The sequence below is a fragment of the Diabrotica undecimpunctata genome, chromosome 4 (assembly GCF_040954645.1).
Source record: "Diabrotica undecimpunctata isolate CICGRU chromosome 4, icDiaUnde3, whole genome shotgun sequence".
NCBI classification, from domain to species: domain Eukaryota; kingdom Metazoa; phylum Arthropoda; class Insecta; order Coleoptera; family Chrysomelidae; genus Diabrotica; species Diabrotica undecimpunctata.
In genome coordinates, this window is record NC_092806.1 from 76,266,223 (window position 1) to 76,284,320 (window position 18,098).

Here is an 18,098-nt window from a genome sequence, read left to right on the forward strand (position 1 = left end):
GTTGAGTGAAGGAAGACAGTGAAAACTGTGGAAATCCTTAGTAGTAGTAGTGTATCATGTATAAATACTTACCATTTCTCGAGTTTCGGTATCTAGGGTGCAATTTGGTTGGTCTTTGTCGAGCAGAAATTTCATCATTTGGAAACAAAAATTTCAGTTGTACCTAAAATACATAAATAAGCCCATTATTACATATAAGCTTAAGTAGACTTTTCTTTTTATAACTTTTTAAGCTATATTTTTTACCTATCTTTAAGTTTAAAATTATGCATATTTGTTTAAAAGGTATCTAATATATGAATAAAACCTAAAAGTTCAGTCGTCGTTGATAATTTACTTAAAGAAAGAACTTTAATGAAATATTAAAACAAAAACACAAAAATAATTTGTGGGTTACTAAACTTTTGTACACAAAATTCATTAGTGTACTTAAAAAAAAGCTCATTTTGACGGAGGTATTATGAGCCAAACTAGATGTTTTTTAAATGGAACACTCTGCATTTTTTTGTCCCAAGAAATTGGTTTTTTATTACCGCTTTAATGATGTACCACATTTGTATATTTATACACTAATTTTTATTTTCAAACGGCATCTCAAAAACCTTGGTAGCCCATTTTTGTTTGCAACATTAAAAGTTTGACGAAAAAGTAGCACAGGTTCATTAAAACCGCAATGCTTTATCTTCCATAACAACCGAAATAACCTATAAAAGTGTCCGAATTGGGAAACCCTGTAGTTACTTTAAAAATGCATTACCCTTTTCCTGTACCCACGGACTTCTTGCATTTGCTCCTTTGAGTCCTAAAAGACCCAAGTAAGCTGCTTATTTTCTTCTTCACAACTGCTGAATCTATATCAAGAAATCTTTTTTGAAATCGACTCCCATGCATCTTCTTTTTTTGTTTTTGAATAACAAAACTTATTTTTTGGATCCCATAATATAGGGTTTTCTTCATACAAATCTATTAATTGCAAAACATTGTTCATTTGACCACTCCATTTTACACATAAATCAATAAAATGAATAAAACTCAATAAATCCGAACTTGTCTTGCAAATGCAACAAATCCCCACGCTATCCGTCTAAAGTGAGCGCGAACACACACGTATGTTTCTTTGATGTGTGCGAAAAAACCGACACCACTCTGGCTCGCAGCATGTGTGCTCAAGTCATTCGCGAGAAGCAACGCATGTATTCGTGGCTGCTCACGGCATGCGTTTGTAGGTCTGTACGCGCCTTTAGACGAAGATTTAAAATTTTATACAATATTTTGCACATGCTGCTTGTGCGAAACATGAAATGATGAGGGTACATCCCTGGGCTTATTGGGTTTAATAATGGGAATAGTTATTGCCCGAGACTAAAGTTTTGGAAATTTATGTTTTAAAAAACAGGTGTTGAATAAATCTAACAGGATTATTTTTGGTGTGAAAGGTATTTTATGAATATTGGTGGGATATCAAAGTGTCCTGAAGATGTGTTTTTGGAGTTTGCAGTGGAAAATTCTAGTTCTGGAAGAATTATAGCAACAAATAATGGTCTTAATCCATAATCTTTTTCCATGATTTTCTATGAAAGATTCAATAATTTGCTTAGGTAATAAAAATTCCAGAGTTATATTTTGGTTGCTAAAATTTTGTTGGTAAACTTTTTGATTTTATTATTATGAGTTGGTGATCTTTTTTAGTTTACTTCATTATTTTATCTTGTTTATTAACAAAAATCTACAAAATCATGGAAATTTATTTGTGCATAATTTATAGAAAAATACTCCAGATTATTTATTTGTTTTTCTCAAACAGACGGTACATTCCGTTTCAATTTTATAAAATAGACGATAAAAGATTAACGTAAAAGCGATAAGAGGATGTGTTTATAATAAGATCTATAATAACACAAATCCGATGCTCAAATCACAAAGAATCACGCTTATTACGATGGCCATAGTCCGATTCTTAGAATAAAGTTAAAAGATAAGAAAATCATTTTTAGTAGTCACTTAAACGTGGGTGATGGAACAAGTATTATAATAATTAATTAAGTTGAAACTTATTTCATTTTTTAAAATGTGGGCATATCTGAAGGTACCTGTGAAAATTACTGGCTTTAGACCAGCGATTTGGAGTACGTCGCAGATGGTAGTTACAAGCATTAGTTCTAGATCTATAACACATCAGGTAAAATATAATTATAATTTTAATAAAAAGTTATCAGAGAGAAATAATTTAATGCATTTTAATGGTAATTTTATTTTTTGTTTCTTATAATTTCTAGGAGATGTAATTAGAAATATTATATTTGACCTTTCGACATCCACTTCGAAAATCATTTTTACAATATAAGTTTTTTTTTTAAAACAAACAAAATATTTTGTTTTTTATAACATAGAAATTAAATTTTAATAGTTTAATTTTACCAGCTTTACACATAAGGACTATTTAGATATTAAGTATTATAGATACACTTTAAAGAAGAAAACTTTAAAGTGGTATCGACAGTATTTTTGACATGGATTTCTGGGAGGACATGTCATTTAAGTGAAATAAACTTTAAAGTAAGAATCCTTGTCAGAAAAATAATAATAGTGTGTAATTGCACTTCAATAAATCGACATAATCCATTATATCCAATCATGACAGTACAATTTTCTTGTATCAAATGTATCCTGGACGTTTCATTTCTGTTTATTAATGTACGAATATTTGTTTTCTTTTTAGTAACTTTTTCTACATGTTTATTTAGATTCTACAACATTTTACTGAGTATGCATTTGGTGCCCAATATGCTTTACTTTTTTTTACAACCCATTTCTTTCAAGACTATTATTTGTTGCCTCGTGTATATGTATTTACATAATCTGAAATCTATCAACTTCTCTATTTTTAATGCCAAATTTATGTTCATTTATTATAACATTTAGTGATTTTGAGGCTTCACTGACTTTAAGTGTTTGCATTCACAAAGTATTTTATAAACACAATAAATTGTTCTTTTTGTTTATTTTGGGTTGAGGTTTAGATAAGCTAGATCTCAATATGGTGGTTGTTTAAATGTTGTTGCAATATCGAATTCCTGTTCTTTTAAGTTTCTCAGATTATTATTTTACATATTATGGTATTGTAGTTTTCATCATATCGTTTCCCATATTATATTTTAAGATCTTCTTTAGTGTTGTGCTGCTCCCTAGTACACTTTTAGTAAAATTCCTTATTGATGAATGACAGATCGTAATCAGTTTTTACTAAAATAGAGGTTAAAAAATTTCTTCTCTAAAAAAACATTTTCATTAAGTCATTTTGACTTTATCATAGAATTATTTAATGATCCATTTTTTAATATACGTACTGATATTCATATATTATAATTTAAATTTTAATTTTAATATCTGTAGGTGGTTTTCTGGATGCTTTGGTTTCCAACGCCAAACTAAAGTATTTGAGTCCTAATAAAATATGTCTGATTACATATCTGGTTAATTTCCAAAACAATGTAATAATTAAAATATAATATGTCCTAAGAAAATAGTTTTAAAACCACACAATAACTTAGGTGACAATGAAAGGACATATTAGTTTTATAAATCAGTTTATTTTGAGTTCATGCTGATTGTTACGTCTGCTAATACTCTGTAATCTTCTTTGTTCACCGCTATTATGTTTAACGATAAATTCTATGTAATAAAATTTTTAATTTATAATTAATATTTATGGTGTATTTTTTCAGGATCTTTGCTTCTTAGTATCTTTCTTAAAAAACCCAATTTTCTACTGTGTTGTGCGAATATTTTCTCATGGTCGGGAAAAGTAAGCGTGGTAGATATATATATACATATGGGGCGTTAATAACTCTTTCTTCGTACAAAATAAAGTATAGAGTGATTTTGGATAAATTTTATGTTATCAAAACTTTTTAGTTTCTCTCTCTTTCTCCCTCTCTTTCTCTCTCTCTCTCTTTATTTCTTTTTCTCTCTCTCTCTCTCTCTCTCTCTCTCTCTCTCTCCCTCTCTCTAAGTATCTTTAACACAACATGCAGGCGCATACTGTTAAATTTAATGGTTAAATCTACGAAGCACGTACGAGCAGGTGTATTCAATTCTATTGATGTTTTTTTGTTTTATTGTAAACAATGCATCGATTATCGACCTTTTTCTGAATGTTAGCCTTTCTTAATTTCCGTTAGTTCTTCTAATTTTTCTTTCAATATTGCGGAGAACAGTTCTATTTAGAAGCGATATTCCTCTGTAGTTTTCTTATATGGTTTTTGCCCGCTTTTAAAATGTTATGCTTGCGTTCTAATTTTGAGCTGTCCTTGTGTTTCCTAGTATGTTATTAAATAAAAATTATTGTTTGCGCCAACTCGAAATTAGCACCAATTCCTTCGTTATTTTATACGTTACAGTGGCCTTTTCTGATTTTGTTTTTAATTCCTTATTCTTTAACCTTATCGCTGTTTGGTGATTCGTAATATCCGAGGCTTTCCTCATTATTTATCCCTTAAAGCTTTTTGACCTATATCTCGTATGCTTCCTCTTGCAGGCCTTTTGTTAAAATATACTTGTTAACAGACTTTTTTTATTTTTGATTATTCAACACACTTTGTTTTCTGGTTCATATAATATATGGTGATCATGAAGCTTATAAACTTTATCTAAGTTTTGATTGATCCTAGTTCTGAAATCTACATATTTTCTGTTTGATTCATGTGTTAGTTTTGTACTGCGAGTAAGAATGTTTTTTTAATTATGTCAGTTTTCTAATTTCTGTATATCTGCAATACTGCCGTGATAACGTAAAAAGCAGTAAGTGCCAAAATAATGGTTTTGAGTTACTTATTTGTAATTTAAAATTTTTTTGTTTACACCTATACAATTATCGCGCAATTTAATAGAAATTTTTAGTTTTAAATTTGCTTTAAGAAAATTATATTCTTTGAAATTTTCGTCATTATTAGTATTTTTATAAAAAAGTAATCGACTGCCTCGTCTGAACTATACCACAGATATCGCAATACAAAGGTCTATCCGTTTTATTTAATTTGGCTTTTGAATCTCCAGATTGCTAATTTAAAACATCTTCATTTTTTAATAAAATTACGTTTATTTTTTTCCATTTGACTTTTCTACAGCCTTGATAAAATCGTTGAAGTCGTAAATATTTCCTTCATTCGTGATCTACATGCTCTGTTCCACACCGTGATGAAAAGAATCCGCACTCATGAACGTGTGGCCTGTCTCAAAATATTTAAGGGTAATTTCAAAGGTGACAATCATTTTTAAATTTACCATTATGACAAAGATGGTAAATAAGCACAAATTTTTATTTTGAGCAATTGTCTGTCCAATACAATATTTTAACGGCGTCTCTTTCTTCAACTAAAGCTCTACAATATTCAGATGCAATTTCTTCTGCCTTTCTTCCAGCTACTCCTACATGCCACAAGACTAATATGTTTTTTTAGTGCTTTTACTCTTCTTGTTTGCCATGGATGCAAAGGTTGGATGAAAAGCCATAAGTCGTCTTGTAAAAAATATCTTCTGGCTTCCGGGAATCCTTGGTAGCATTATAACTTTCTATAAGTCTACACTCCTTACTACTTCGGTTTCCACTTTTTCCTGTGCTACATCCTGTTTGTATACAAATCTTCCTTTTTTGGCCTTCTCACTGTAGCCATTTCATGCAAGATGTACAAGTTGCTTTAAACTTAATGCTTACAGACTAGAACTAGGAGTTGTATTAATACTATTTGTTCTGTGTTGTTGATCTTCATTAGAACCTTCCACAATTTCACCTGCTGTGGCTATTGCCTCATTATGAGATTTTATATGCTGAATATGCAACACACATTAGTCGCACTCCTCATTTCGTAATTTTGTAAAGCTAATGTTCAAGTCGGACACCACTTTTCGATAGGTTTAATAACTAACTTTATTCTCAGGATATTTTTAAAGGTAATCAGCATGCATACTTCGAATTGTGATACCGTTAGCTAGATACAAACGGTTAGAAGCATGATCCCTTCGGTAGTGACTTATACATGGATGAAATGATGAAATTTGATGATTACATTTGTTAAATGGTACTGCTGATCCTCGTCTATCTTTATTTGGGGTTATTGATTCCGATGTGGAATTGCGTAACAGCGTTGTGATAAACTTATCGTTTTTTCCATCATAACCAAGAGTTCTTAAAAAGAATTTTTTACATATGCTCTGTGTATGTGCGTTTTCATCCGGTAACGTGTAGATTGAAGTTCTACTTCTCTTTCTTGCTTCCACCTTAGTTGTTCTACTTGCTTTATCTTTTTGGGCAATACAACCATGTATCCAAGCTCTTCTTGTATTGTAATCCATTTTATAGAATTCGTTCCAGATGGCTACTCTTCTTTCTTCTTTTATTTTTTCTACACATCTCTTCTTGCATACACATGGACTCCGTAACTGATGACTTCTCTTATCTTTTTCTCTCCTTTATGAATTTCTTCTTACTCTTTTCCTTTTTTGGGAGCGAATAAGTTCATCACCTATGTTTTCAGATATATTACCTTCAGTAATATTATTATTTCTTCTGAACTATCAGTCTCAGGGAGACAATTTGGATCATCAATAGAATTTTCGGAGTATCCACTAGTTTCATCCTGTGTTTTTCTACGGTCTTGTGCTTTGTTAACCGATAAACCAGCTGTTGAAAGGTCTAAAATATTAAAGTTATGTAGAGTTAAATCCGAATTAAAAAAAAAACATGATTTGAATTTTTGATCTGATGCTTCTGCTTGTCTTATTAAGGACACTAAATATTTATCCCGTGAGGTGAACATGTTATTTAAATAGTTTTGGTGCAATTCACAAAATACAACACCTTACATACACTTCAAACAGTAGACTAAACAAATCTAAGTACGGTCAGGAACTGGAAATTACACTTTCTGCGCGATGTCATATGTTTATTTTAACGGATATTAAATCAAGTGATGTTTACGCAAATGCCAGTATCTGAGAAGATACTGCCTTATGTCATGATATAATACAAACTTTGCATACAAAAGTGAAGGAAAATAGCAGTAAGTAGATACTGCCGTTTACATTCACAATAAAAATTATGTTTCAGATCTCTGTGTAGGCAAACAACAGTAATTAGTTATTACGTTGGATACTGCCTGTTACCATTACATTGAGAGTTACTTTGCTAGTTACTGCTTTTTGTCATTGCTAGTTCTGGTAAAAGTTGACTATAAATGTGCACCAAACCCTTTGTAAAAGTAAGAGCAGTTACTACTTAGGTAGGATACATTAATATCTCATTTTTGACAAAAATGTCATTTACTGCCTTTTACCTTAACATGACAGAATAGCTAACATAACGAAATAATATTTAACTCATATCTAACATACTTTGGTTAAAGAATCATTCTTTATAACTGAAGTAACGTTTATCGAAATATCAAAAATTATCAAAAAGATTAACGATTCTGTCAGTTCTTTGTAAAATTATATAACTTAATAAATTTTAAATACTACAACTGATAAGAGTTTTGTTTCCTGTCAATATTACCAGGGAAATATCATTTAACAGAGATAAATATTATAAATTTAATAATACTAAGTAGATAAATTATCTTATACCTTTAATATTGGTTTTGAATATACAGTAATTTGTTTGGGCAGGTATATTTTGCTTTTTTTTATAAAAATACTGACATAATGAAAAACAACATGCAGATAGTCACAGAGAACCATTTATTTCTTTATTTATTATTTAGTAATTATTAATAGAGTTCAACCAGCTTTATATCAAGCAATAACAGATGCACTTCGAGATAAAATTTAAAACATTCATTCAAATTTAGGTATGGCAAAAATTTCACTAAAATATCTTAAATAATATCAAAGTTAAAAGCGCCTCACTAAAAACACCCCATATCCAAAGGTAAACATCAAGACTTTACATTTAAAATACTAAAATTCAAAACGCTGATTTAAATTTAAGAAAAAAACAATCAAACCAATATTACATACAATCGATAAAAAACAGAACTTTTTTAAAACAAACAACAAGCAGAATAATTGAAATTGCAACATTTCGTTGACATTTCTTTAATAAATTTATGCTGCTTCATACCGATATTATTACTTTCCAATTCGTTACTTTCCAATTACAAGATTCCATTCTTTTTTCCATTGATTCGTCACTTTTTCTTTAAGGAACGATTTGTAATCGGAAACAGACACTAAGTTCACTAACACTGAAGAGGCACTGTGTATTGCTTCAATTACATGAAAATCTGCTTGTTCGATTCCTTGTGTGATGGAACCCATATAGAGAGTACCTGCTGCCTGGCGTTGTTTAGCAAATGTAATTATTCTTTTATTAAAATACCTATGGGATTACTTGTATATGCAATCATATATATATGATTACTTGCAGAATTGAGTATAGTTCTCCAGAGTGAATACTGCAACTGGAAGATAATTTAAACTGTAATACAATGTTCGGAGTTATAACTGTTGATCACACACCATCAATAGTTTTGGATGAATCTGTATAGATATGACAATGATCTGGGAAAGAAGCAAGTATGTTGTAAAATGATTGAAATAATTGTTGCATGGGGGGTCTCAAGCTTATTGTATTTAAAAAGAGTTAGGTCACATATTGCAGGAGGAAAGGTTGAGGGGGAGGTGTGACTGTATTTGTCAAATCAAAAAATTTTACTTCTAACTTTCCATGTTGCAATCTTAAAGTTTGTAGATTTCGGTTTAAAGATAAAAGAATTAAACCGATGTTCAGGCGCCATTTTTAATTTTTAGATCCCTTGGAAATTTTTGGATTACGTCAAATCGACTTTAACTGAGTTTTAGAATTTGTAGTTTAAAGAGTTTTCTTCTATAAAGAGCGTTTGTGTTAGTTATAATAAAAAAAATATTGCTAAAATTACCATTTTTAAATATTTCTACGCAATTGGTTGTAATTAGTACACCCATTTTATAGAGAAATATGCCATTAATGTATAGAATGAACTTTAAGGAAATAATGTACCTATAGTATTATTAATCAATTTTTCTATTTTTCCGCCTAGCAAATAGTGGAGCTTTAGAAACTTCGATATTACAAATTTTGCATAACGGGGTTTGTTAACTGTACTTTTGCTTAAAGTACTATTGTACTTTTTAGCAAATACCATATATATATATATATATATATATATATATATATATATATATATATATATTATATATATATTATATATATATACATAGTGTTTGACAGTCTACAATTAACGAACTAACAAAGATATTTGTACAACTGGATGCTTTGTTTTGCATAGAAAAGTACCAAAATTCAGTTGGTACAGAAGTCAGGTGAGGATGGTTTAGACCGAAGGATATATATATATATATATATATATATATATATATATATATATACATAATAACTATAATATATAATATAAGTGCTTTTTTTTGGTCGAAGCAGAGTTTTACTTAAATGTTACTATCCTCAAAAAAGATGTCACTAATAAACTTACTCAACGATATTTTAGATATCGTTACCAATAATCCAACTACAAGCGTATTTCGAATTAATGGAGAACTTGGAGTAACACAAAACACGGATTGGATAATTTTATGACATGAGAGGTATCTATTTTTAGCGACACCAAATATTGGATTAGTATTTTCGACTTATTTATTTTATATTAGTAGAAATTATTTGACATAACACAAAAAGTACTGCAAAACCTTATAAATAGGATGGTTCATTATTGGTATAGGTACATTTGGTACAACTGATAAATAAATTAAACTGTACCTTTTTTATTAAAATTAGCTTGCTCGTCAATTTCAATTTTTTCCAAGATCCTTATACCCTTAAAACAAATAATAAATAAAACAAAACTGCAGCTTCCACATTAAAATTAGCTTGGAGGTCACGTTTGTGAATATCTACAGTCCAAAACCTCAAAACATTTTATGACCTTTATTTTTTTAGTAATTTTCAAAGCTAAACAAAAAACACACTGTTTAGTTTAATTTAAACCAATAAACAAACCTTTGGAGTTTTGCTACAATTTTTCGAAAATAATTAAAACATATTTGATAAATTATGAATTTTGTACCCTATACAGAAAAAATTTAACACTTGCACCAATTCACGTAAACAAGTGATAAGTCAGTGTATATCGATTATATTATTATATATTAATATAATTATATAACAAATTATACACGAAGAAAGTTAATAAGTTAAAGTCCAAGGGAAAAACCAAATATTTTAAGTTATAGAGGTTTTAAGTCTATGTTGTGATGGATTAATATAGGTCAGAAGTTCAATAAAATTAAGGCATTTATTATACACTACATTACTACATACACTACATTAATTTATTATACACTTTACAAAAAAGTTAAAGCAATAATTAAAGGTATAGTCTACTAAAACAGTCTGTGACTTTCTTTTGTTTTAAACAATTCATAGATTCAAAATGGATTTGATTTTCAATGATAAATAGAGAAGAGGATATGTTATCTTTTATGTTGCTACACTGCTCTCTAAATGATCGTACAGTCGTTATAGCACTCTTTGCTTCGTTGATTGATATGCTCGTAGACGAAGTTTGTGGGTCGTCGTTAAATTCATCGTCTTTATCACTTTCAATACTGTTGTTAACTGATTCCAATATTTCTTCCTCTGTTAACGTCATGGTTATCACATGTTCTTTTACTGTGCTAAGTTTGTTAATTTGTTTATAAGTTTCAAGTTTCAATTAATTTTTTATACAACTTGATCTCAAAATGTCCATTGTCTTAAGCTTTTTTACACATTTATTATCATTGACTGCTACATGTCTTTTTAAGGTAACACACATGTAATAACTTTTCTATGGATGTTTGGTTTTTTATATTGTTCTTTTTAGATGAACTGATGATGCTTTCTGAGTAGAAAGCGAAACGTCTTCAATAAATAGATGAAGTAGCCACCTTCGTTGTCTTTTATTTCTCCACTTTGACCGAAAAACCCACCACTCTTCGAGTGTTCCTTAATTTATATATATATATATATATATATATATATATATATATATATATATATGTAAAAGATAAAATCTTTTAGCGAAAGCCGCTATCGCTTTATTAAATTAAATGGCCAAATATATGGCCTAGGAGGACAAATTCGTTAAACTTCCCGTGCTCGAATCAGTATCAATAAAGTGTTATGATCATTTCGGCCTATCCCAGCCTCATCAGACACTTGGCCTGATACAAATTTTAACTCGGAAAGTCCAACATGTCTCCCAAGACTTCACTACAACAGTAGTTAGCTTACAAAGTCGCCACCTGCTTTGGCGGCCGTGAACGAAAACGATATAATAATATCGTTTTCTGTATCCTTTGCGCTATGCGAAATGTGTAAAAGATAAAATCTTTTAGCGAAAGCCGCTGTCGCTTTATTAAATAACGAATTTGTCCTCCTAGGCCATATATTTGGCCATTTAATTTAATAAAGCGATAGCGGCTTTCGCTAAAAGATTTTATCTTTTACACATTTCGCATAGCACAAAGGATACAGAAAACGATATTATCATATGGTTTTCGTTCACGGCCGCCAAAGCAGGTGGCGCCTTTGTAAGCTACTGTTGTAGTCAAGTTTTGGGAGGCATATATATATATATACATATATATATATATATATATATATATATATATATATATATATATATATATATATATATATATATATCGAGAAAAGGAGTACGACCGTCAATCCAAAATAAACTAAGGTACACTCGAAGAGTGGTGGGTTTTTCGGTCAAAGTGGAGAAATAAAAGACAAAGAAGGTGGCTACTTCATCTATTTATTGAAGACGTTTCGCTTTCTGCTCAGAAAGCATCATCAGTTCATCTTACAAAGACATGTAGCAGTCAATGATGTTAAAAATATGAAAAAGCTTACGAAACTGGACATTTAGAGTAAAGTTGTATAAATCAATTAATTGAAACTTGGTATAGTTTGCAATTTAACAAAATTAGCACAGCAAAAGAACATGTGATAAACATACATGTGTATAAAAAAGTTATTATAAAAACTTAAGTAAAAAAACATTAAGGTTTATTTTAAAGTGTAAAGAACTAGAAAGATCATGAGAAAGCACTTCCAACAATGTATTTACTTCCAACAAATAAATTGTTGGAAATGCTTTCTCATGATCTTTCTAGTTCTTTACACTTTAAAATAAACCTTAATGTTTTTTTACTTAAGTTTTTATAATAACTTTTTTATACACATGTATGTTTATCACATGTTCTTTTGCTGTGCTAATTTTGTTAAATTGCAAACTATACCAAGTTTCAATTAATTGATTTATACAACTTTACTCTAAATGTCCAGTTTCGTAAGCTTTTTCATATTTTTAACATCATTGACTGCTACATGTCTTTGTAAGATGAACTGATGATGCTTTCTGAGCAGAAAGCGAAACGTCTTCAATAAATAGATGAAGTAGCCACCTTCTTTGTCTTTTATTTCTCCACTTTGACCGAAAAGCCCACCACTCTTCGAGTGTACCTTAGTATATATATATATATATATATATATATATATATATATATATATATATATATTTTTTAAATTATTTTTTCGACCGTACTGTTTTAAATATTGATTTAGAGTATCACTATATATATATATATATATATATATATATATATATATATAGTGACAATAGTATATAAAATGACATTTACTTACTATTTGGGAAGTAAGCGACATTTTTTTGGCAAGCTAATTGATTTATGGTATATCTTTCGTTCAGTCATGATTCACTTGGTCTTAGTCTGATTTACTTGGTTTTAGTCAGTTATTAGTCTCCAAAAACTGTTTGCCGTTTGAGATCTAATGCCTTGTAGTCATGGAAAATATTGTAACTGTTTCAGGTTCTCTAAAAGAACTGCAGCTTAAGTCTACATGGAAAATCCCATTGTATGCAGGTGTTTTCTGACTAACGTATATTCACTAAGGAAGCTTGTTATTACTTTGAGCTGCTTCCGGCTTATTTTCCGCAGTACTTAGCCCTATTAGTGCATGAATTTTGCTATTTGCATGACTGGGTATATTATCTCAGTGACAGTTATGTTGTGTACGGATCTAGTCTTTTTTCCCTATTGCGGACGGTACTTTTTGACACTCCGGCCTGGACCGAAGTATTTTGTAGCTGATCGTAGTCTGGTAAATTCATCGGCACTTTACGATGTTTTCCAGGACCTGGAACCTATCATGACCTATTATTATGGTAAATGGATAAATCGCAGACAGCTGCATTCCAACTGATTCATTAAATGGTGAAATTAGTAGCTCAACTACAGCGAGGTATACTAATGCCGAGGTGTAACACCATCATGTCTAGAGAGTGCATGGTAAAACTTTGATAAAAAAGTATAAGGGCAAAATAAGAGGTCTGTTGGGCATTGGTGAAATATATATACTGTATAATAGTCAAACGACATATTAAAACACTGCCATTGATGAAAGGAGTTCCAGAGATGATACGACGATAAAAGAAGTAAAGACTATAGAGACAGTAAGTATCAAGGAGCTAATTCTTGAATCTGTCTAACTCCCTTATGATAATGTCAAACAACCACCTTCAAGGAAGTTGGAACAGCTAGTGACAGGTTGCAGGAAGAATAGGAGCATCCCTAAACTAAGTAAGGCGCAAATACTTGTTTGCCCTAAAATCATGAGGAGCTATGAGGGGCACACTAATGGCAGCTATGGAGACCCAACTGGATCTCCCCTCTATACACATAAGGGCGGAGGCAAAAATGGGATACTATAGACTGCGAGAAAACCTGAGCAACGTATGGGACATTTTCAAGTTCATCATTTTCCAAGCTGATCTTTGCCACGAGAGGACTGAGGCATAGCAAACTCTCAACTAGTAGTTGTGGAAATTTAAACATTTCTATTCCAGTGGGAGAATATACCTTTACATTTTAGACAGAGATTTACGCATTCTTTCATTGTGCAAGCGAAATTAATACAATTGTTATTAGATGTAATTGTTTTCAATTAAAGTAGATCAATATATACACAGATAGCCAAGCAGCCACGAGGGCTATTATAAGCGGTTTACTCTAGGTTAAAGTGAGAATGCCGACAGAAACTTGAGAGTCTCTCGGAACATAACATTGCCACACTGGTATGGATTTCAGGAACCGGGGAAATATACGACAATGAAAGAACTGATACACTTACTATAAGAACATCTGCTACAAAATACTTCGGTCCAGATCTGAAAATTTAATTAATTATTCACAAATAAGTAAAACCAGTCATTAAAGTTAAGAGGGGTTGGGCACCTTTTTAAATATTGTTAATTGTATTTGTTTTATTGTTATTAGCTTTATCTGTTTTTAACTGTTTCCAATTCTTTTTTTTTGAGAATAAAAAACCTTGTTTCTTCTAATCTAATATTCTTCTAATCTCGCCGACTGTACAGGGAATGAGTGCATATTGTTTTTAAAAGAACATATGTTAAAATAGGATTTCAATTATCAATAACAAAATTGGTTTACCAGACTCTATATCAGATTACTTATCACAGTTACTTACCTATCGTTACATTATTTTTTTTGAAATTTATAGAAAAATATCGCAAGGAACATCTAAACTAAACTCTATTGGTTTTATAGTTTTTATATTAAGATGTTTAATCAGTATTCTGATACCAAATATTTTATCTTATATTTTATATTGAAAATTTTTATACTGTAAAGATCTTTCTTACGATGAAAAATACCAATGATCAACGACCTAAAATAAACAACGACGATGACAAAATATTTTGTTAAAATTGTTATTTACATTTTACTTTTTATTACAATAACTCTCAACAATAAATATAACAAGAGCTAAAAAAATAATTGCATTAAAATTTCTATGCACATTCTAACTTACCTCTGTGGCTATAGTCCAACAATATATTGAAGGGGGTGATTTACTAAAAACGGAAAATGACACCGTGAACTGTTAAAGAATTCCGCAATTTTAGCAGCGTCGATACTTCATTAGTTTTTTGTACGATTTAATTATTTTATTAGAAATTAATTCCATCGTAATGTGTCTCCTGGTATTTTGATCATTCCGTGAATTTATTACTCCCAAAGGTTTATATATTATATTTATATGGGATTAAACTACAATTTGATTGTAAAATTAGAATTAAATTTTACATTGGTTTCATTTTCCAATTTGGGAATCGTTTAAAAAAATATATAAATTAAGAAATAATGGTAAAATGTAAATTGTTATCAATTGCAGCTTTGTAGCAACAATTAACTTGGTTGCCGCAAAAGTCAAAGCAAATGTAAAATAATTTCATAAAAATAAAATATTTAACTTCAAGATTCAACAGGAAAAGAGTTCCAGAATCTCTTTCCTTATTTTTGCCTTATAATATAAGAATACATCTGCGTTACTTATTACTACGGTTAATGCTTTGCTCTGAATTAATTTCTAAAATCAACACATAACATTAAAAAATGATTATTATTACCTAAAAACTATTATTATTTTGCGTCTTTACAATCTCATAAAGACAATAATCAGCTAATCTCTACTATCGACAAGTAAATACCTAAGTAATGGATTCGACCGTTACTTGATGGAAATTCATTTTATCTAACAATAAAACACTGAAAACTTTTGATTTTAACACTTCCACAAAATTTATTTTCAATTATTATCACTACAGCTGTTTCGACCTATCTGCTGCGGCGATGTTTGTGATTACTATCGAATATTTACTTGTCTTCATATTACATTTTTACTGATGATTAAAAATTAAATGAATTGGTATTATTGAATATTTTATTGCCCATTGAAACATATAGTTTTTGCAATCAAGCTCAAGTAGCCTCCGGCATGATGGGGCTCCCGGCTCGAGAGGCTGCAAGTAGAAGTTAATGTTTAACAAAATTTAGTAAAGAATATAAATTTTATATAAGTACCTACTTAAAATTAATTCAGTTTAGATATAACTAAAGACCATAATATATAAGTTCAAATAAATAATAAAGATTTAAACCTATTCATAAGAGAAGGATCCATTTTAGAACGCATCCATTGGTTGTTTCATTTTTGTCGCGGTACCTACTTAGTGGCGCGACCGAGCTCATGACGCTCGTGGAATTCTCGCATTTTGTTAACCGTAAAAGTACACCGTTTTTCGTGGCGCTGGCGGTTTAGCGATGCATTGGAATTCCAGATTTTTACTTTTTAAGTATGGAGGGCTGTACTACGTATTCTTCGTTTGATTGTAGTAACAATGGGTCATTGGTGTCTTTGATTTTTCGTAGTTTTATTTTTATTGAATCTGCAAATAAAGGCAAATTGGACTTACTAAACTTAAGAATATAGCAGATGCAGCTTTCGACGCCAGTATATAAATATAAGTAAACTACAACAAGGTATTAGTAAAAATCAAAGTGAATCATATTTTAGTGTAAACAATATTGCATGTTCGTCATATATTACTGATCAGTGTAATTTTAAAGAATTAAATGATCAAGTGAAATGATTCGTGATTAAAAACGGACAGTGTAAACTTATGCATCCTTTCTTAGAAAGCAGTGATAATATATCTCTCCTAGAAAAACATTACTGTATTGTTTCCAAGTCTGGTGTGAAACATGAACGTACATGGCTCTCCCATTCCTTAATACTTCAGAAGGCGTATTGAACCATGTTGGTTCATTGCGAATCTGGCATCAAAAAATGACAAAATGTTTAAATGGAAGGTTATGAAAATTCACCTGGATTCTTGTCTTATGTATGGGTTTTCATGGAGCACTAGATGAAGATCAAGTGTCCATGATTGAGAAAAAAAGTCTTTTAGGCGCCTTGAACCAGTACAAGTCAAGTACTCTCTAGACTCCTTGATATTACTCTAACGCTTTCAATTTGTAAGGTACAGAGAAATAGCATATATCAATAATTCAACTTCCCGAGAAAACTTTTTAAATATTATTGAGTTATTAGCTACAGACGATTCGATTTTACAAGAATGAATTGATAAGTAAAACAAGGCGCCAGATGAAATACTTAAGTTCAAAAAATACAAAATTAGCACATTTCTCTTTTGTTTATAAAAGTAGAAAATGCTCTCATTATTATACATTGTACCCTTTCATATTCGATACGACTCAAGATATTTCAAAAACAGATCAAATGCGCGAATTTTATCATGTATGACCAAGAGATTCGAAAACAGAATTGCAAAGTCGTTCGTCATTAAAGAGTTATTTTTAGGATTTACAAGCAAGTACTGAGGCCATATACCCATACTGGCCTCAATACTTGCTTGTAAATTGATCATTTATTATGAATGGATAATGTTGAATTTTGTCCAATCAGCCAATACAATTTCTTATATCTAATATCAAGCTCTCCTCTTTTTTTTTGATATGGACTTTCCAGCTCAACCTCGCGTCTAGGGTGATGCCCAAGTATTTTGATGATGTTGCATAAGGAACTTGGGTATATTTATTCTAACTGGGAAATTTCCTTTTTTTATTTGTTAAGTTATTGTGTTCAGATTTAGTCTCATTTAACTTTATTCGCCATTTTCTGGTCCAGGTATATATTGTATTTACTAATAGTTGCAACTTATCAGTCGCTTCTTCACTAGTGTCTTCTATCGCTAATCCGGCTGTATCATCCGCGAAGGTGGCAATAGTATTTTGTTCCATCTCGGGAATCTCACACGTATACAGTAGGTACAGGACCGGACTTAATACACTCCCTTGTGGCACGCCAGCTTTGATCTCCCTTAAATCGGTGTACACTTCTTGTTTTACTCTGAAATACCTATTGGCAAAGTATGATTATAAGATTTATGAATACTGTTTAGGCATGAAAGTTCTTAGTTTATAGTTTAAAACCAATCATGGAAAGAAAAAATCTTATACCAAATCATCAACTTGGTTTCAGAAATAAACATTAAACTATAGATCAAGTTCACAGAATTACGAATATAATAGACAAACATTAGAAGAAAATAAAGTCTGCTCTACAATCGTCTTGGACGTAGCACAGGCGTTTG

At 30.5% G+C, this 18,098-nt stretch overlaps 1 protein-coding gene across 1 annotated transcript in view; it reads left to right on the forward strand.

Moving 5' to 3' along the window:
* Window positions 1-1,909: 1,909 nt before the first annotated feature.
* P5CS (Delta[1]-pyrroline-5-carboxylate synthase) overlaps window positions 1,910-18,098 on the forward strand; it is a 57,907-nt gene continuing 41,718 nt past the window's right edge. Inside the window, exon 1 of the mRNA XM_072529795.1 lies at window positions 1,910-2,179. Within this exon, the coding sequence (XP_072385896.1) occupies window positions 2,069-2,179 (111 nt within the window). The 5' untranslated portion in view covers window positions 1,910-2,068. The remainder of the gene's footprint in view (window positions 2,180-18,098) is intronic.